We start from the raw sequence: 22,889 nt of genomic DNA on the forward strand, positions 1-22,889 counted from the left end.
TACAGGTTGTATTGGCAATATGTTAGAATATCGGGGGAGTACACTTACAAATGTAAGTTGACATTGTGAAGATGGCAGTATAGTAGAAAATAGCTACAGGAAATTAAACAACGGTTAAGTGGTACTTTGGTCCATATTATATCTTATGTGTAAGCATAAACAGTAACTATCAAACATTGTAAAATAAACTGGCGTATTAGAAAGTTTTCATTTTTTTACTGTTTTTATTTGCTTTTTCCTTTCCATTTTTTGTAGTTACATATACCTCATTAAGTTACTTAAGTAACTTTTAAATGTTCGTCAGTTTCACAAATTGTAGATACAGTTAACATTATTTAATTTTTAAAAGAAGATTTTCGAAGTGCATGTTTTGGAACGGTAAATACTAAGTACTACTATAGAGGTCTCAATGAAGACATATACAAAGTAAAATAACAAAACTGCCGAACACTAAGGAAAATTCAGAAAGTATGGTCGCTTATCAAATGTCACGAATCTTCTGTTGCTGTTCGGAGAGTTAGTTGCTCGCAAACTGATCACTACCACATTCTGCACATGCCTTCTAACGTCAGGAGTCGTTAATTGTTTGTTGTGTTCAATCATATTTGGTTTTCGTTTATTACTTGAAAAGACATAGGTCACGCAATGCAATGGAACGAGGGGAATATACATCATATCTTTTCAATACACGTAAGAAAATAATATGCAATCTATAAGAAACATTCAAAACATTCAAAATCGGAAATTAAATGAGCAAACAGAGTATGATAAATTAATAATTTCGTTTGTTTGTGAAGCAATCTGGTACACTTAAGTTGTCAGTTTATTTTCGATTCATGAGTTTGACTGTCCCTCTGCTATCTTTCGTCCCTCTTTTACATACATTTGTACAAACGAGACGTTTTTGTAATAATTGCAGTCTAAGTTCATCAATGAAAAGACTCAAAACAGACAGTAAATATAAAAAATGAAAACAACACCGTACACTTTACTTTTATCCAAAGCGCTTTTCTGAATTGACCTTGAACAGGAACACCTAAGGCCAAAAATTTGAAATCCAACGATTTATGTTAACTGAGCTTAAGAGTTGACATTTTTTTCAATTGTGTCTATAAAAAAAAGAAGATGTGGTATGATTGCCAATAAGACCACTGTCCACAAGAGACCAACATGACACAGAATTTTACAACTATAGGTCATCGTACGGCCTTCAACAATGGACAAAGCCCATACCGCATAGTCAGCTATAAAAGACCCAGGTCTGTGTGTTTTGTTGACAAATTGATGTCAAAATAATGGAATTTGAAGCGACTGTTATATAAATGAGAGTATTAGCTAGCTATAAAACCAGGCTCAATCCACCAATATCTACATACGAAAATGCCTGTACCAATTCAGGAATATGACAGTTGTTATCCAATCGTTTGATGTGTTTTAGATTTAGATTTTGTTTACTTTCCTTTTTGAATTTTCAGGGTTTTTTTGTGATTGTACTTGTTCGGATATTGCTTCTAAGTTCTGCGATGAATATGTATGTCAAATTTTATATCGAAGTCTAAAAATTGGGCGGTAAAAGCCGTAACTGTTGTTTCTATCATTTCTAGGGATATACTTATCAAACCCAATCAGAAAAGTTTGGATTGTAATTGACAGAACATCACCAATATATCATCTATATCCTATAAATGTGAAATTGAATTACCTGGCTCCTTTGAAATATATGTTAGTGTCTAAAGGAACTCTGATTCCTTAGAAAATAAAACGAGGTCGAGAAGGAGAGGAGCATAGTTCGTTTCCATAGGAATGGCGACAATTTCATAAAAAAAGTCTACCTCTTAATTCAACAAATATGTTGTCAATAAGAAACTCTAAAATACTGATCACTTGTTCCTCTGTTCGTTCACTTTTAACAAAATATGCCGTATGGTATCCCACTGTAATAATTTTATAGCGTACCAATCTCATTACATTAAACATGTGTAGTAACAATGATACTCTGTGTCAAAATGATTTATTCAATTCAACTGAAAGGCAGGCAGTCAGAACATTTGTCAAGTTATTCATTTTCTATAACTTGTCCCTTACGTTTTTCTAAAACAAATCTTCGTTTAAGATATTCTTTAATATAAAAAAGAAGAAGCGGATGAGAAAACTATCCAAAAGAGAACACATAACATAGATATTAACAGCTATACATCATCGTATGGCCTTCAACAATGGACAAACTCAGTGTAGTTAGCTTTTAAAGGAACGAAAAATAAATAGGTTACACAACAACAAACGACAACCACTGGGACAGTCACTAACATACAGGCTGAGTCGTTAGATTGTATTTGCTTTTTATGTCATTGATATCTTAAATATACATTCGGTCCTTGCCTTGTATATATGTTTACGTATATTAGAATATATAATAACATGCGATATAATTTAATAATTTTGTGTTCAAATCCTATTTATCATTAATAAAAAGAAGGGAAAAAAATGAACTCAAAGTGTAGATATTCCAATGGGGAATATGATTTTTAAATCACACGTTCATTCTAGTATCATTTAACTTACACATTTATAATGGTGGCCCCAAAACTATAAAGTGTATAATTCCTTTATAACTATGCTGAAAGAAATATTGTGATTGCATCATGAATCACAACACTGTTAATGAAGTTGGTTTTACAATTAATACGTATCGAATAGTAGTATAAAAACGTCATAAATAGGTGCGGAATGGATGTTATCTCTTTGAAGTCAGAATTTTGAAAATGCGAAATCAATGCGTTTGACATATATTCGTTCTTGATGTACAATATACAGGTGATGATATGAAGCTGACTGCCTAATTATAGTAGTACATGTATGTAAAACGTATGACATGATAAAATTTGCTCACGTTATGGTCAATATGTAGAATATTCTTTCGTACTGCAAGTCTCTGTCATTTAATTTGGGGGTTCAATTTATAGAACACACGTCCAACTGAAATAAGGGATGGTAAGCAATATGTTTTGAAGTTTAACAAAAAATATACCACTTTATACTAGTATATTTATGTGTGGTCGAATTTGTATTCTGGCCAAAAGGGAGATAACAAGAATCAACTCATTACCGTAGCACTGATAACTGAGTTAAACACTAATACATGTATAAGCAATACATTGCAAAATGTTTTTAAAATGGTTTTGTTAATCTGACATCAATTTAATATGGTAATATTCATTTTGGTCTACTGTCATGATCGTGTGTCCCTAGTCGATATCGTGTTGTATGGTTTAAAGTAAATCGGGTGTCTTTTTCTGATCATTATGTCAAATATCATTTGATATACAACAGAAACTTCTAACACTTGGGACTTAAACTACCACAAAAATGTATCTTTATGTGTTTTTAAAATCATTTCAAAAACCATTTAAAACAAAGGATAATTGAACTGAATGTGATAGAAAATACAAATATTGTTTTTTACTTTGGGATAATAAACGGGATATTTTTTTTAAAAAAGTGAACAAAAAAGAAAACATGATACACAAAGGAACAAGTAATCAATAACCTGGCGTTTCTTATTGACAATTTATTTGTTAAATTTGGAGGTCAACCTTTTCAACAAATAATTATATAATTGGCATTCTTACGGGAACGAACTGTGTATCTATCCTTGCCTACCGCTGTTAATTTTAGTAGCAGATGCATGCTATTAAAAACATATATATAGTGAGTAAGGAAACTTATTTAAACATAAAGGCAACAGTATACCACTGTTCAAACGTCTGAAATCGATAAAGATAAACAAAGAAAACGTGTTCCAAACCAAAACCGCGGGGAACACACCAGCAATAAGAGGAAAACAACTATACAACGTAAACACCAAAGATCAACAAAAACAAAGAACAATGCAACATACATAGAAACGAACTATTAGATAAAAACTGCACAATTCCTGATTTAGCAGAGGACATGTGAAGAAAAGAAGTGTAAGTTGAACCTGGTTTAATGGCTCACATTTAATGACAATGTTACATATACCGCTATAATGACAACATTACATGACAGGAATACAGTACAAAAAAAATTGGAAAAAACACACAAAACAGTGGAATAGATAAATAAATAATATCATAGTTGTTTTTTTTAAATCTTTGCCACATAATTACAACGAATGTCTTAACATAATTTAGGACAGTACACATAATAGAATTACGAACTGTTTGTCATACGAATGTTTGAACGCCACCAAAAGCAACGTCACAGGTAATTTTCTAAAAATTGGATTATAATCGAAATTAATTTTAAAAAAAAGAAGATATGGTATGATTGCCAATGATGAAACAACTCTCCCCAAGAGTTCAAATGATTCAGACATTAATAACTATTTGTTACCCTACATCTTTTAACAATGAGGAAAACCCAGACCGCATAGTTAGCTATAAAAGGCCACAAAATGACAATGTAACACAATTCAAACGGGAAAACTGATGGCCTAATTAATGTACAAAAAATGAACGAATAACAAATATTTAGCACATAAACAAACGACAACCACTGAACCACAGGCTCCTGTTGTGTCGTTTTTTTCCTATACTATATGAGTGTGAATTCACATTACTATAAGACGTATCACGGTACCTTTCTATCACAAATTCATGTATTTAGTTTTGATGTTATATTTGTTATTCTCATCGAATTTTGTATAATGCTTGGTTCGTTTCTGTGTGTGCTACGTTGTGTCGTTATTTTCCTCTTATATTTAATGCTTTTTCCTCAGTTTAAGTTTGTAACCCGGATTTGGTTTTTTTTCTATCGATTTATGAGTTTCGGATAGCGGTATACTACTGTTGCCTTTTTTTCCCTGCCTATAGACAGCCACATACATACAGAACCTGTTAGCGATATCCAACCCTTCCCTTTACCTTGGATAGTGGTATAACAGTACAATAAAAGAACGAACTATAAAAATCAGTTGAAAAAGGCTTAACTCATCAGACGAATAAAGTACAAATACGAAATTACGTTAAATTTTTGTTTGTTATCATGTTATTTTATGAATTTTATAACAATTACAAAAAAAATTAATATAGAATTGGGTTAGTAATTGTGCAACAAACTGCAATATAACTATCTCGACCTGTCTACCAAATCAAATTTAGGACCATGCTATATCACCTTTAACAATGTTCATGTCGAAGTATATTTAGATCCCCAGTAGTCCTGCAATGATTGCTTATTTTTAAATTCTTTAGGTGTAACTGTAGGATACAATAGGAACAGACTGATTTTAAAAAATAAAGCTGCACTTTCTATATGCCTTTTTGAGTTTTTTTTAGCTGCATATGATGTGGCTTTATTCTTATACTTCCCGTCATTGTGTTATTGTGTCATGGTAAATGTTTGCTGAGATATTTGTTTGTTTTTATAGTGATTAACATAATAACACAATGTTGACTGCTGTACCACTATTTTTTGACATTTATAACTATTACGTCTGTTTGTGCTGTTCACACGCAGTTGACAATATAATGGAATTATATGCGATTGTCATTCAAGTGAGAGGTTAAGCTAGAAATAAATCAGGTTAAATCCACCATTTGCTACAAAGGATGCATGTACCAAGTCAGTTGTTATCCTTTCGTTTGATGTGTTTGGGTTTTTGATTTTGCCATATGATTATCGACTTTCCTTTTTGAATTTTCCTCTGAGTCCAGTATTGTTGTGATTCTACTTTTTAAGATGTTACCTCCTTGTGCTGAAGAACTTTGAAGATATTGATTGCACCAATTCCATTACTGGTAACTGAACAGGAAATTTGTTTTATGTCTTTTCATTTGTATAGTTTTAAACACACAAAGAAAGATCGAACCGTTACAAAGGTACGTTTGCATAGTTTATTTCTATGAGTTTTTGAATTGAACTTCACTTTATAGAAAATTTATCATAAAACATACTATCTCTATCTAAATTATACAAACACACATTATATATAAAGTCTAATAAAAAAGAACCAGTTATTATTTAAATAAAGCCCTCTTTACGTGTACACATTGGTTTAGAGTCCCATAGCACGTAGCTCTCTGTTTTCCTGACAGGCTGCACAAGCTGCACAAAAGGCAACAATCATACAATCATTACACATATCCCCCTAAAATATAAAACATGGAAGTCATTGCTGCGAAACAGCAACTAACAGAAACAGCTCTAAGTCGTATCTGGATTGTATATGCTGATACAATTCGTAACTTCAACGTTAATAGTTCTACTTGTATTGTTGAATTTGAATTTCTTAGAAACACTATATATTTGGAAGACCTTAAATAATTAAGCAACTTATATATACTTATAGTCTTTTCTGTTGTTGTATAATTTTAACTCTGTCATCATATTTATCTAAACTAATTTTAATTTGGTATCAGCTAAACATAGTTCACCGGATTTATCAACCTAAAATATCGACGCATTCATTATGCAACTCGTTTTTCAAGATTATCTACATGAGATTGTCTTTCATTTAAGTTACCTAATATTAATTCTTATGTTTGGCATAAAGCCCAATAAACACATATTTGTCAGTAGCATTCCAACAATGGCTTCTCTTTTGCATTTCTGCTCAATATCTTTTAAATACTAGCATTATGTCACGCTAACAAGATTTTACAGTATTCTTGGGTTTGCTTTATAAAACAAAATTGATAAAGGTTTATTTTCATTAACAAGTACTAGGTTTATGCAACAGATTGTGTACTGCTTGTGTCTAAGTATAAGCAGCTTAGTTGTAGTTAGTTTCAAAGGTATCAAGCTTATAATTTAATACGCCACACGCGCGTTTCGTCTACATAATACCGGCGTCACACATCAGCGTATAGCTCCGACGTACGCCGGGCGTGGTAAAAAATCATGTACGCTAGTAATATTGGATGCATTTAACCTGTCAATCATATCTGTATCGTGTGCACAACGAGCTTTAAGCGTGAATTGGGCATACGAGAAGCGTACCTAAGCGTTTATCGGGCGTTCAAGTAACGTATGTTGGAATATTTCGGGCGTTTGTCGGACGAAGATGGAATGCACAGTACGAAGGAAAACAGGTCTCTTAAACGTGTTTGAGACGCGTCCCGGTCGTATCTGAGACAATAATCCGTGCTTTCGGGGTGTGTGGAAGGTTTAGTTATGAGGTGTTTGTTACAAACACACCCACATACGTTTTAGGTAAAGTCGAACGAGCTTGAAGTGTATACAACGTGCCCTAAACGTATTTAAAAATTATCTGTAGCGTATGTATTACGTGCGTATAACGTACAGGTATACACTTGGCAAACGATTGAGCTGGATGACATTATTATGCTGCATAAAAATTTCCTGGAGTAATGTCGTTCGCCAAGTGTATACCTTTGCATTCCGACGTATTTCAAACTTATGTTACTCGCGTTTAACGATTGATTAGCGTTCCTCTGGCGTGCAACTAACGTATACGGACTTTGTCAATTTTCTCTGTACGTCTGATGCACGCCGGTCTATACACCAATGTGAGACGCCGGCATAATAGACTCATCAGCGACGGTCGGATCAATATAGATAGAAAGCCAAACAGTATAAGCACGGTATGTATAGTGTCCAGCTAGGATCGTGGTTTATCGAGTGATTTGATCGGGCTTTTTCGAGTGTGACCACTTTTCTGGAGTGAATATGAACAAAACTATAAACAAACAGACTTCCTTTCTAACAATACGTGAAATAAACGCTTGAGTTTAATATACAAAGTTATATTGTGTATGATAGTATTTGATAAAGAAAGATATTATTAATCCGACATTATTTTTCGTTAAAAAAAAGTTCAAATAAGCCTAAAAAGGCTTTAATTCCAAAATACAGAATAAAGCCATTTTTGTACACATAACACTGACAATGTTGAGGGAAATGCATACATGGAATATATATGTCCTTGTCCCTATTGTTGTCTGTCGTCGTCCATTAACTTTTACAAAAATATTCTCCTCTGAAACGACTTGACCAAGTTCATTATAGATAGAGATAACTGTACACAACAAGAATTTTATGTAAAGTTAGATCTATAAAAAAGTCACCATCACCAAAATGGAGAATTGTGTCATGAATTCTATTCTTGTCTTTAATGTTGAAGAGTGTCCTTAGTTTAGAATGCACTGCAGCAAATAGACTAAGGTGAGTGACACATGCTCTTTAGATACTCTAGATTGTTTACTAAAATCCCATAACCCAGACACGTAAAGTCTAAAATTTATAAAAAAAAATCGAAAGAGGAGATACCTCAATAGACAGACAATTCATCGAAGTTTCGTGTATAATGGTTACAGCGTTTTTGAGTTTTTGTCCGACATGCTGACAACGGACGGATGGACAACTGGGTACCATAATACATCCCGTATAAAAACTCCATGGTAGTTACTTTGACAACAACAGTACAACGAAATTAAGTTGAAAAGATTATGATTCCCCTTTACTATGTTCTGAAGACCTTTTAAAGGATCCAATAATTTCTATTAATTTAATACTTGAAAGTTGTGGTAGAACGTTTTCCGAACAGAAAATTTGCATTAAATTCAAAAGGTTACTTTTGATCAATGTAGTAATAGGTTTTTGTAATTTATTGAGTTTCATTCATTAAATTACAGGTATAAACTAGAGAAATCATTGTTTAAAATCTAGAATACCTTTTCTCTTATTCAAATTTTCTGTCAAAAAACCGGATCATTTGTCTAAAATCCCGGACGATTTCAAAGTTGCTCTCGAAAAAGCCTGGATAATAATAAACACTGATTTTTGGGGTTAAATAAAAGGAAATTTTGCTTCTTCCTTGATCAAAACAAGTATAGTATTCAATATAAGATAAGTAGTAATGTAAAAAACTATTATAATTACGAAATAGCAGTTAATTGAACTTATAGCATGTTTTATCACTCGAAAACACTAAAATTACACTCGAAAAAAATGGATCAAATCACTCAAAAAACCACAATCATAGCCGGACACTATACCTACCGTGATAAGGTTGAAGAGAATTAAGGGCCAAAAATTCAAAAAGGTAGTTCCAAATACGTCTAAGGTAAACTATGCCTGGGATAAGAAAATCCTTAGTATTTCGAATAATTCATACTTTTGCAAACAGTACATTCATAAAACTGGTCATGTATTTGTTATTTATGTCAACACGGAAGTGCTGACTTATATGCTCGGTAATGAAACATGTTTTGTTTGAATATCCCGTTGATAAAATAATAAGTATGCAGACACTAAGGTTCAATTACTCATACGCACTTTTGACCTTTTATAAATTTTATATTCTTTTAACATTCATATGTTCAGGTTCGCGTGATGAGATTTATAAGCGAATCCTTGTCGGACGAAACTCTGATCAGACTGATAATATTACAAAATGAAATATTGCGTGTTTCGACGAGTGAAGACATTTTTTGTTCTTTTTAAGGAACTTTATTCTTTATGTAACTCGATTTCTATTATAAAAGAGAACGAAGTGAAATGAGGAAATACTCGATATCATCTGTTCCGTTTACTAAGAAAACACAAACAGAAGGTAACAATAAAACATCATAGTTAATGGGCGCAGTATTTCAAAATGTATTCAGAATTAAAAGTACGGCTTATCCTGATTGCTCGTTGTGTACATCACTAGATACTCCGTCCACTCTATATATAAACATATAAAATAATATATTTTGTACAGCTGTAAAGATCATACAAAGTCTTTTTACGCTTTGACGATATAAGTATTTTAATTTCTGAACTGACATATATGGGAGATAAGAACAAATTGCATTAGAAAAGACAACGGGAACCGATATTTCTTGGACAAAAAATACCGTATAATTATGTTTTCTTTTATAAAAATGAGGTTTCATTCATTTTCTAAAGTTTGTATATCCAAAAAAAAAACTACCATTGTTTCTAATAGAGATATGCATTGTTTTATGTTATCTAAATATATGTATGACGTAAATATATGTATGACGTAATTATTTTTGTTTACCTGTATACCACCAAGAGTTCTTATTCTTGTTCTTAGGTTGATATCTACGGCTGGTACACAGCACATTGTGCAGGCAGATTCTCCCACGCGTATAGCAATACTATACATTGCACAGCTGTAACAAAAGGCGGTATACAAACCTATAAATATATAATGATTTCACTTTTGATTAGTGAGGTTAAACACCATCTCATGCATAGGACAAGTACCAGGTCAAAACCATTACTATATATTCCCCGAAAATTATGTATACGCCACGAGGGCTTTTAATTGTGGTGACCCCTCCAATGTAAAAGAGGGGCGAAAACTACCAGAGGAATAGTCATAACTCACAATTCGAAAATATACTGATAACGCCATGGCTAAAAATGAAAAAACAAACAGACAAATAAAAGTAAACAAGAAACTACATAGAAAACTAAAGACTGAGCAACACGAACCCCACCAAAAACTGGAGTGATCTCAGGTGCTCCTAATACAGTTACAAGACGATTAAAAAAGCTTTGCTTATAAACGTTATTTAAAATATGGGTTATTGGATAAACTTATTGCTGCTGACAGTATGTCTGCTAATTACTGATCTGTTTTATCTTATTTTAGGGCAGAAATTATGGAACAGGTCGACTTTGTTTATAGGGGATTTTATAGTCATATATTTCCCAAAGTTAAATAATACTTCAATTCAAGCTTTTGGAGGACTAACTTCAGAGCGACTTGTCCGTAAGCCGAGCCGATCTGATTTCAATGGATTTTTGTAGTGCAATTATTCGTGTTGGTACAAATGATATGTTTCATTTAACCAGTGGTAAATTTAGATCTACTGTTATTTCTATTATTAATGTAATTGATTTTGTTAACAGTTATTGTTGCATTTTGTTGTCGTCTATTTCATTACAGATTTTCAGAGGTTATGTTAGGCAGTTTCAATGCCGAATTATGGGATTTGGCGTTCAATCACAGTGCTCTTAGTATTTAAAGATGTAGAAGTCAATTCATGACTTGTAATAGAACTTTTTACGATGAATTTGGAAGACCAAATTTTTTTTTTTTTTTTATCAAATTGATAGACTTCATTTGAATCGTGCAGGCATTAATATCACAAATATTTTCAAAACATCAGAAAAAGATAGCAAACCCATGAGTTGAAATTAAACTGATAAGACCACTGGAAAAGAAATAAATTACTACGTTGTACATACAGTTGTTGACATCTCCAAAACAATCAAAGAGATCAGTTGACCATCCTCTGGTTCCATGTATTGTTCCAACCATTAATGGATTGGTCTGTATACCGGGCTGGTTAATAACAACCGTTGTATTCTGCTGTTGGTGGTGAGGATGCACTTGTGAATCTCTTCCCATATGTTGAGAATGGGGTTGCTTGTTATGGGACTGATTTGAATCCATTGTCTTTCACTAAAATAAAATTAAAGACAATTTGTATGAAACAATGTTGGTACTAAATTATAATCCAGGTACCTTTGATAACTATTTACACCACTGGGTCGATGCCACTGCTGGTTGACGTTTCGTCCCCTTGGGTATCACCAGCCACGTAGTCAGCACTTGACATGAATATTAATCATGTGGTCATTTTTATAAATTTCCTGTTTACAAAACTTTAAAATTTTCTTATCCAAGGCTCAGATTACCTAAGCCGTATTTTGCACATTTTTTTTTTGAACTCCTAAAATAGTTTCTGATAACTACATGTATATTAGTATCGTACAAAACCTGATAGATTGATTTCTACATTAAGCTTCAATGATATATGGATCATCTATTTTCATCGCGTAAATCAAAGTGAATCGTTAAATGTTTTAAAAGTGACACTCAAATAAGATTAAACGTTAAAGATGTTCGTTTGTCATGTTTTGTGATTTTCGTCAGAATTTCAGAAACCTCTGGTTCTATCCATTTGAATGCCTTACAAAATAATGCCCATTGACCCCCATTTTTCTTCTTATAAATCTTTTATATGACTATGTTTGTCAACTCGATACGATCAACCTGTTGTACGTTAATTCGTAAAAATTTGAATGACGGTAATTTGCATGCCGATTATTTCCTGATCCTCTTTCAGACATCTCATTCTAAAGGGGGTTTCGAATGTGTCATACCGGATTAACTATTAATATTTGGAACCTCGATTTGTAGACCAAACCGAGAATTATGTGTACAGTAATTTAACCGTAGAAAGCCTTTACATGTAAGAAATAAAACAAAAATAACAATAAAATGGACTGATAACATGTCTGGACGAATTAAAAAAAATCGATTGTTCTTTGTCTACGAAATGCTAAAACAATAACGGATTTTGCCATGTTTTGTAATGTATTGATCCACATATATTATTTATCTAAAAATATGAAAGTGCTTATTTGAGTAATCTGATATTAGGACCCAGGGATTGATCTGAACAAAAACAGCTGCGACATGAGCGCATGATACGCCCAACGTCTTGTGTGGAAGTTTTATGCAATAATCATAAATAGTATCTGAGGAAGTTTTAAGCAATAACCATTTATTGTTTTTGAGACACGGCGGGACATGTGGAACCCCCCCCCCCCACCCTGTTTTTTTTTTTTTACAAATATCACTCAAATAAAATTTTGAATCAAACCAAAAAGTATACATATCTTTAAATTAGTATAACAAAGAAGTGTGTACAGTTTCAAGCAATAATCATAAATTGTTTTTGAGATACGGCGCGACATGTAAAAAAAACCCTCCCCTTTTTTACAAAATACTCAATAACTCAAAAATTAAATTTTGAGTCATCACCAAAAAGTATACAGATCTTTAGATTAATATAACAAAGAAATGTGTAAAGTTTTAAGCAATAATCATAAATCGTTTTTGAGATACGGCACGACATGTAAAAAAACCCTCCCCCTTTTTTTACAAAATACTCAATAACTCAAAAATGAAATTTTGAATCATCACCAAAAAGTATACAGATCTTTAGAATAAAATAACAAAGAAGTGTTTAAAGTTTTAAGCAATAATCATAAATCGTTTTTGAGATACGGCGCGACATGTGAAAAAAACACCCCCCTGTTTTAGTTACAAAGTGCCGTAACTCAAAAAGTTTAAATCTTATTTTCACCAAAAAGTATACAGATCATTTGACCATCATAAGAAACAACTATATTAAGTTTCATGAAATTTGGATAAGTCGTTCTCAAGTTACGGTGCGACATGTTTACGCCGGACAGACGGACAGACGGACAGACGGACAGACGGACGGACGGACGGACGGACGGACAGACAGACAGACAGACAGACAGACAGTCAGACAGACAGACGGACGGACACCGGACATTTGTATACCATAATACGTCCCGTCAAAATTTTGACGGGCGTATAAAAACGGGTGTCACTTAAATTTACATGGACACTTTTAACATTTTATGGTAGCAGCTTATCTTGCAGTCAATAAATGCATAGTCGCATTATTACAATTTCAGCGTTTTGCGACATAATTAACTCATTCATACATATAATGTTTTGTGAAATTTTCTGTAAATTATATTTATATATACAAGGTATGCAATTGAGCACCAATGTCTCTATTGAATGCAAGAGTGATTCTGTTCATAACATTTGTTTGTGTAACTTTCTATTACTTCAGCTATAAGGGACACATTCGGAGAAGTAATGAGATCTTCTCAGGTATCTTATTATTCATATGGCGTTGAAAAACAATGAAAACTTACTGTGAAAGGTTTGTAAAATTCTTATTTAGTTTTTTGCATGAAAGGAGAACTATCTGGTCATCTCAATAACATAGAAAGAACTTTCTATCAAAACTTTAATCTTGTTTGGTACAAGCACAATTATAGTTTGGACCATTAGATAACAATATGACACCCTTTAAATACTTATTTGCCTAATAAAAAGTAAGTTTTCTCGGTCAACAATTAATCAAAGTTACTAGTAAACATGTTCATATTCACTGTCAATATGAAGTTTGGATTATCAATGCTCTTCAACTTTGTACTTGTTTGGATTTATAAATATTTTGATATGAGCGTCACTGATCAGTAGACGAAACACGCGTCTGGCGTACTAAATTATAATCCTGATACCTTTGAGAACTATTTTACATCTAAAAATATGTTTGTTTTTAGCCTAAGAAAACACTTTTTCATACATATGCAATATATATACTTCATATATACTTCCGGTGAAATCATCGGCTACACGTTATTTTTGCAAGCAGAAACTTTACATTTAATGATGCGTTTTTAGCAAACATTACAAGGGATAATCAACAGAAACATACTTCATGTAATATAATTTTAAATTTCACAAGATTCCGACATCACTGATGGGATTAATCAGTAGATAACAAGCTATTTATATATAGTATATCAATTTGTAAACAAAGAAAATGGCGGTGAACTATGAAAACCGGTACCAATTATCTGAACTGAAAAACATATATACCTTACCATCAGCACCTTATAAGAAGGCACAAAAAACTAATAAAATGCTCATACCATTCGAAAAAATAGATCTGTCACTGTGTAGGAAAGCTGCATATTGTACAATATTTATTACATCTCGTGAAAGAATGCATTTCTGGCTTCATGCATTAGGACAATCGATAATCACAGGTAACAAAAATAACCCCTCAGTCAAAGTAGATTGGCACGACTCTACTGCACAAGGCATAACTGAAAGAACGGAGTTTGAAGTACACTCTTCCGAAAGTATTGGGGATTATGAAGGGGATACATTAATGTACAAAGTTATTGTGTACCTGACCACAGGTAAAATAATGATTCAAGGGAAATTCTTTCAACAGTGGTGCTCAAATGAATTTGAAAAAACATTACAAATAGTTGAAAACTTGTCATCTAGTTCTGAAATGACCACTCCGAAAAGTCTTCAATTTGAAAACGGAGAAGATGATATTGAGTCCTCCACGTATCACCATACCATTCGAAAAAATGCACCTGTCAATGAAATCATGGAAATTCAATCTAAAAATTCAGAAACCCTTTCTACAAATTTAGAAATCGTATCAACAAATTCAGAAATTTTACAACAAGAAGATCTGATCAAACTTAAAACTCCACCGGTACTGCAGACAAAAAATGAAAATATCACTATCAATACAGACTCAAACAATAGTATATCAAATGATCCACATTCAGAATCCTATCAGATTCAGCAGAGGTTAACTATTTTAGAAGAAAGCACGATTAATATGTCATCGGAAATTTTCAATGCACATTCAACTATAAAAAACTTTGAAACGTTACTCGGTACGAATCTCCAAGGGCTTAGAAATGATATCGTCAAAGACGTGCTAAATTTGATGAATAAAGTTGAAACTTCTCCCGAGTCTATAGAAACACTAAAACAAGTCCATGCAAGAGAGCTTAAAATGCTACGTGAAAAAATACAAGAATCAGATATTGACAAGAAGAAAATAATTGAAAAATTTGAGATAGAAAAATGTCAACTCATGAGTAAAGCAAAAGAATTGGAGAGGAATAGTTATCACACAAAAGAAGTGTTTCAAGCAGCGGAGGAAAAGCTACAGAATAAGATAATAGTTCTCACTGAAAAACAAACTGAACTAGAAATTCTTCTCCATGAAAAACATGCTAAACTGCAGGAAAAAGACGCCACAATTGAAAAATTACATGATAGGCTTCAAACAGTAAAAGAAGATATATTAGGAGGCCAATGGTCAGCTGTGAATGGACAGCAATCCAAGAATGAGTCATGCTTAGAAACGTCTGGTTTCAAACACCAGTCAAATTTGCATCACAATGAAAGGAGTTCAGCATCAAGGGATTCAGTGATTCAGGAGAAAGAAGTGTCATTCACTGATTTTTCCACTCTCAAACAAAACCCTGTTAAAAAAAGGGTAATCTTTCATCATAGTTCCATTCCAAAGTTCATTGATATCAAGCGGCTGACAGCATCTTTTCAGTTGGAGGGTCTGGCTAAAAGAACCGCCACATTAGCAGACCTTGAAGGATATATTCAACAGTATGAAGATCTGACTGACAGTATCGTAATTTGTCATGTAGGAACAAATGATATACGACATTCACCTGATGTGGTATATTCCGCAGTGGATAAATATGTAGAAATAATTGAAAATCTTGAAAGACTTGGCGCAAGAATCGTCATCTCATCGCTTTTACCATGTAGAACAACTAGGCTTGCTAGAAATATTTGCCAGTTCAATGAAACATTGTACTCAAAAATAAGAGACAACAAAAATGTTACATGGTGTGACAACTCTAACTTTTTTCTTGACAGCACATCATATAATGTCAAGTTAAATCTTTATGACAAAGATGGTTTTCACATTAACATTAACGAAGGAACAAGAGTCTTGGCAGGAAATTTGAAAAAGACCTTACATTTCGTGCTAAATGGGAAGTGGCCTTCTTACAAAAAAAAACAACAAAGTAACAATCAATAGTACATTCAGTAACAAAAGCTACCAAAACCATGGTTCAAATGAACAAGCACGACATGAGACACAACAATGTTAATAACAGATTTGTAGATAACAAGGATATGAAAATGATCGAAATGGTTTTAAACACTGTTGCAGCCCTTCAAATGTTCAAGAATTAACAAGTCCCACCATATTTATGTATAACTGTCATATATACACAATGACTATATAGTATTGTTTATTGTACCTATGATATATTTTATTCTCATTTTTCTTGTTTTGTTTTCATTTTTTTTTTTTTATTTTTTTTTTAATTTTTATCTAGTCAATTGTCTTGAATTTTTCTAGTCATAATTTGTTCTCTCACGTTTTTTTTTATTGTTTTTTTTTTCAAAATTTAAAGGATACACATTAAAAAAAAAAATTTAAATGTTTCTGTTGAATCCCTTATAATTCAAAGAATGTTAAAAAACAAATTAACAATTAGTTCTTGGAATGTTCATGGTTTGTTTTACAGGGAAGATGGTAATAGATATTGCAAACTTAATGACCCTGATTTTTGTGAAAATATAAATTCTGATATTATATGCCTATTAGAAACAAAGGCTGATAAGGATGACAATCTATGTCTGAAAGGTTATACTTTGTTAAAAAAGGTCAATCGCCCCAGGAAAGGTAAAGCTTTTCATGGAGGCATTGCTTTATATGCCAGAACTAATGTTAGTAAAGGAATTACATTAATCAAAGGTAATTCATCTGAATTTTTGTGGGCAAAACTAAGTAAAACTTTTTTTTCACATTCATCTGATATATTTGTATGTTTTGCTTACAACTCACCAATACAGTCTAGCTATTCCAAATCTCTAAAAAGTGAGTTAACAACACTAGATATGATAGAACAAGACCTGAGTAAGTTTTCAAATTCAGGGGAGACTATCATTATGGGGGACCTAAATGCCCATATTAATGAAAATGATTTGGATTTTATTTCATCTGATCACGTTAAAAGTTTACAAGATATACTTCCTAATTCATATTTGTCAGATAATGTACATTATAGGAGATATTGTACTAAAAAGAATATTAAGACTGATGAATACGGAAAACGTGTATTAGAGCTTTGCATATCATCTAGAAGCCGAATTCTAAATGGAAGAACTTTAGGGGATACATTAGGTAAACCCACTTCCCATCAATATAATGGTAGTGCTGTTGTTGATTATTGTATTGTTAGTAATAATATGCTAAAAAATGTATGTTTTTTTACTGTAAAGGATTTTACCGTCCACTCTGATCACTGTCCTATAAATGTATGTTTATCTTTAAATTTTTCTCAAGTACAACAAAAAGTTGGGAGACCAATACCTAAGGGTTTACATTGGAACAATGAGGTTCAAAAATGTTATACAGAGATGATGTTATCAAAAGAAGTTGAATCTAATGTAAAATCATTCTTAAGTAAAGACAGAGTACCACAAAGAAATGGGGTCGATGAAGCCACCGAGGATTTAACAGATATTTTTAACAACATTCTCGATAAACTAAGAAGTCATTTAAATCTTCCTAAGGGTAACAGGTTTAAATCTAAAAAACGTAAACGAAAGAAATCTAGTTTAGGGTTTGACAGCGAGTGTGAATCAATGTATCGTAATTTAATCCAATCTTCTCGTTCACTCTCTAAGGGTTCTGTAAACGAAGAAAAGTTGAAGAATTACTATGGGCTAAAAAAGCAGTTCAAAAAACTAGTACGAAAAAAAAACACGACAGTATAAAGCAAAGATGCTTGATTCCTTACTGGAATTAGAAGACAAAAACCCTAAAGCTTATTGGGACATTATTAATAAATTTAAATATTCTGACAAGGACATCAGTGATCAGAGTTCCAATATTCCCTCTGATGAATGGTATAATTATTTTAATAAACTATTAAATGTAGATTGTAGTAATGAACAGGATGATTTTCCTACAGGGTTTAATGTTTTTCTTGATTATGACATACATATGCAGGAAGTGTTGAAAGCTATAAAAAGTTTAAAGAATAACACAAGTGTAGGTTTTGACTGTATAAGTAATGAGATGCTTAAACATTCTAGTGTGAATATGTTGAATTGTATTTGTAAACTTTTCAATATCATTTTGAAATCAACTTTATTTCCTAGTAGTTGGACAGAAAGTATGATTAAACCTCTTTTTAAATCAGGAGACGTTAGAGATCCAAGTAACTACAGAGGTATAGCAATATCTAGCTGTTTAAGTAAGTTGTTTGTAAAGATCTTGTGTAACAGATTAGATCTTTTTGTAACTGAGAACAACATACTATGTCAAAATCAAATAGGCTTTAGAAAAGCTAATAGAACAATTGATCATGTTTATACATTAAAATCCATTGTGGATAAAATGTTTAGGGCAAAAAAATATCTATATTGCTGTTTTTGCAAGGTATTAGTGGCAATATTTTCCATTTAATTAAAGATATGTACACATGTGTTAAATATTCAGTTAAACTAGATTCCGGACTGACTGATTCCATACTCTCAAATGTTGGTGTTAAACAAGGGTGTATACTGAGTCCCCTTCTTTTCAATTTATTTATGAATGACTTTCCAGGATACCTTGATAAAAAGTGTGATCCAGTAGATATAGGAAATACAAGCCTAAATTGTTTAATGTATGCAGATGACATAATTTTAATGTCTCAAACCAAAGAAGGGCTACAAATTTTTTTATCCTCATTGGAACTTTATTGTCAAAAATGGCAATTATCATTGAATATAGAAAAAACTCAAATAATAGTATTTAACAAATCAGGTAAATTATTGAAAGACTGTAATTTTTATTTTGAGCAAAATCTGATCAAAAGTGTTCAAGAGTATAAATACCTAGGTATTGTAATGAGAGCATCTGGTTCTTTCAGTACTGCAGTTGAAGATCTTAGTAAGAAAGCACTTAAAGTAATTTTCATGATTAAACGTAAATTTCACTGTACACATAATAATACACCTTTGCTTTTAAAACTTTTTGACTCCTGTGTAAAACCAGTCCTTCTCTATGGAAGTGAATTGTGGGGTCCGTACATTCTTAACCTGGACAAAAGATTAACACAAGGTTCAAATGATGATTTAGAAAAAAACTTTTTTAAATTTTGCTCCTGAAAAGGTTCACATTCGATATTGTAAATATGTACTTGGTGCCACTAAATATGCTCCTAATATTGCCAGTATGGCAGAACTTGGTCGTTATCCAATCTCTATATTTGTTATTTTGCAATCTCTTAAATACTGGCTATATTTGTATAAAGACCCTCTTTTGAATTTTTCAAAATTAGCATATAAGTCAATCGAAGAAGTTGACTGTACCTTTCCATGTACCTTCAATAAACACATTTTTAAGTTTCTAAAATTAATTAATTTTGACCATGTTTGGAATAATAAAGGAACTATGTCAGAAGGAAAACTCATATCTGCAGTGAAAAAGATTTTACAAGAAAGATATGGAAATTATTTTTTCTCATGTTTGTCAGGTGAAAAGCAAAACAAACTACGCACATATTACAAGTTAAAAGAGGAATATAAACCTGAGACTTATACAAAGTTAAATATCCCAAAACAATATGTTAGACAATTATGTAAATTAAGAATTTCTAACCATAATTTACACATTGAAAATGGCAGATATAATAAAACGCCTTTGGATCAAAGAATATGTACACATTGTATTGATAACAAAATTGAAGATGAGTTTCATTTCATATGTGAATGCAACCTCTATCACGAGGAGAGGGAAAAGTTATATGATGATATTGTTAATATTATACCATGTTTTTGCAATTTAGATAATTTTGATAAATTTAAATATTTAATGAACTGTTCGGAGACTGATGTTCTCACCAGATTTCTTATATATATAGACAAATGTATTTTGATTAGACATCCATCAGTGGGAATAATTGCATAATATTGAAATGTGAGTTTTGTCTCTTGCTTGTTATAAGTGTCAAAATTGTTGTCTGTTATGTTTTATTTTTGTTTTGTATATGTTTTTATATGTGTTTATGTGTTTCAGCGATGATCCTTTTGTACTGGATTTTATACTGAATAAAATTAGTTAGTTAGTTAGTTAGTTAGTTACATATGATAAAATTGGTGCACGGGTCAGATGTTTTGCAGCAAGGATTCTTTTCAAATATGATAATAGTTATCAAAGGTACAAGGCATATTATTAATACGGCAGACACGCGTTTGTTTCTCGTGGTTTATGGGGTCTTATAAAGTTTTCCCTATCTTGCGGTGTATGCTCTTATGTGTTTTATGGCGTATTTCGTCTTGATGTAAATTCCTTCATCTTCTCATACATTTAATGGATAGAGATTATGCGTGATTTTTATATGATAAAGACTGAACATGTTGATAAGTTTAATTGAGATCTGGAGCTGGCATGTCAGTTACTGCTATTAGCCCTTTGTTGTTATGTATCATGGTTATTTTACTGAGTTGATTGTGTTACCTAATCTGACATCGGACTTGGACCTCTTTTGACCTGAGTTTTACTCTGCGTATTACTACTGTGTGTTTCTTCATTCCACATTGTCTAAGGATATAGAGTGATGGTTGAGAACTCACAAAATATGTTTAACGCCGCCGCATGTTTGCGCCTGTCTCAAATGAGATGCCTCTGGCCTTCGTTAGTCTTGCATGTTTATTAATTATAGTTCATATATATTTTAGAGTATGACGTCCATTTTTACTGAACTTGTACATATTTTTATTTTGAGGGTCAGCTGAGGCCCGCCTTCAGATGCGGGATGTTCTCGCTGCATTTAACCAATTGGTGACCTTCTGCTGCTTTTTGCGATTTGGTCGGGTTGTTGACTCATTGACATTCTCAATTTCATCATTTTGTCACTTTTTGAACCAGCTTATGTACTTCTATTTTAATAAGACACACATCACCTACGCTTTGCAACCATTGATTTCTAACATCAATAGGGCAAGGGTCAATGTATCGTTTGAACGATATATATCTTGTTTTTGTTGAATTTAATTTAGCATATGCCAATATCAAAACTGTCGTTACTATCCCCATTATCAACAATCCCGTAAATGAATAACAAGGCGGAACACATAACTTGGGTGTATTATGTCAATGCGTAAGTTGAATTACAGATTAAGAACAGTTATTTAACAGTTTCGTGTACAGAACAATGAATATGAACTGATAATTACGTTTGTTTTATATATGAACATGATTCGCAGATGTTATTATGTTACAGAGATCAACGTGTGGAAAAACTATGGAACGATTGAATAACATTTACATATAAAATTCAAAGGACAATCGGAATCAATGATGAAGTTGCAAGTGAATTTACGGAACATTTATGGTGTTAATTTGATTTGAATTATTGTGTTTATTATGTGACTGAAAATTTGTTTTAGTTTGTTTGTAGGTTGAAACGATAGGAATAAATAGTTACAACCTGACAATTGAGTTCATGCCCAAGTTATACATTTCAACGCAAAGCCATGCCTACAAATAATGGTGACAAACCTGGAGATGGGAAACAAGTTTTGAAAAAGAAGAGAAGCAATGCAAAGGGAAAATTTCATCGAATATTGAATCGGTTCAATAAGAGTCATCACAACAATGAATCGAAAGAATCACTGGAACTAATCATCAAGGACCTTGAAGATGCTTATTCTGAGATGGAAGGGGGTCATGCCTCGTACTTGGAAGTTTTGGATTCTGACGACGAAACAGATAAAGATATTATTGAGCACAGTAATACAGACATGGATCATCTTTATCAAGAACTTTGTGAAGCAAGGTCAATGATGGGCAAAGTGGTTGAAGCAGCAAAGGTAAAAGACATAAAACCCATTGAGGAAGTAAAGTGTACCAAGGATAATATGAGAGTGAAAAAACTGGATGCACCTGTTTTTACTGGGAATATAAGAGATTACCCAAGCTTCAAACAAGACTACAACCTCCTCATGAAAGATGACCCGTTTACACTTATACAATGTTTGACGGGAGAAGCACTTCTTACTGTCAAAGGTGTTGACAACGATTTTACGGAAATGATGAAAAGGTTAGGCATTAAGTATGGAAAGCCAGAGAAGCTTGCTGATGCTGTACTAAGTGAAATTAAAGGACTGACACCAATGTTTGATGGTGATTATATGAGCTTTATAACCACAGTTGATGTTGTCGAGAGATGTTGGCTCGATCTTAAAAGAATGAACATGGAACTTGAAATGAACACAGCTACGATGATCAGTCAAATTGAGAGACTTTTACCTCCATTGCAGAAGAGGGTATGGGCTCTTCGTAAGCAAAAGTATGGATCACATACATTTCCGGAATTACTAAATTTTCTTTTAGAAGAAAAAAATGCTATGGAATATATTCATTCTGATTTACGAGACAGTTCTGCTAGTCGAACATTAC

General features: G+C 32.5%; 2 protein-coding genes across 2 annotated transcripts in view; both read right to left on the reverse strand.

The window, feature by feature from the left end:
* LOC139493237 (CAAX prenyl protease 1 homolog) overlaps window positions 1-22,889 on the reverse strand; it is a 256,843-nt gene that overhangs the window by 52,797 nt on the left and 181,157 nt on the right. The gene's annotated exons all lie outside the window — the stretch shown is intronic.
* Window positions 5,655-22,889, reverse strand: part of LOC139493230 (placenta-specific gene 8 protein-like) — a 48,532-nt gene continuing 31,297 nt past the window's right edge. The window contains exons 2-4 of the mRNA XM_071281454.1: window positions 11,209-11,425; window positions 10,010-10,149; window positions 5,655-6,130 (exon numbers count right to left, since the gene is read on the reverse strand). Coding sequence (XP_071137555.1) covers window positions 6,038-6,130; window positions 10,010-10,149; window positions 11,209-11,416 — 441 coding nt within the window. The 5' untranslated portion in view covers window positions 11,417-11,425 and the 3' untranslated portion in view covers window positions 5,655-6,037. The remainder of the gene's footprint in view (window positions 6,131-10,009; window positions 10,150-11,208; window positions 11,426-22,889) is intronic.

The sequence above is a fragment of the Mytilus edulis genome, chromosome 10 (genome assembly GCF_963676685.1).
Source record: "Mytilus edulis chromosome 10, xbMytEdul2.2, whole genome shotgun sequence".
NCBI lineage: Eukaryota > Metazoa > Mollusca > Bivalvia > Mytilida > Mytilidae > Mytilus > Mytilus edulis.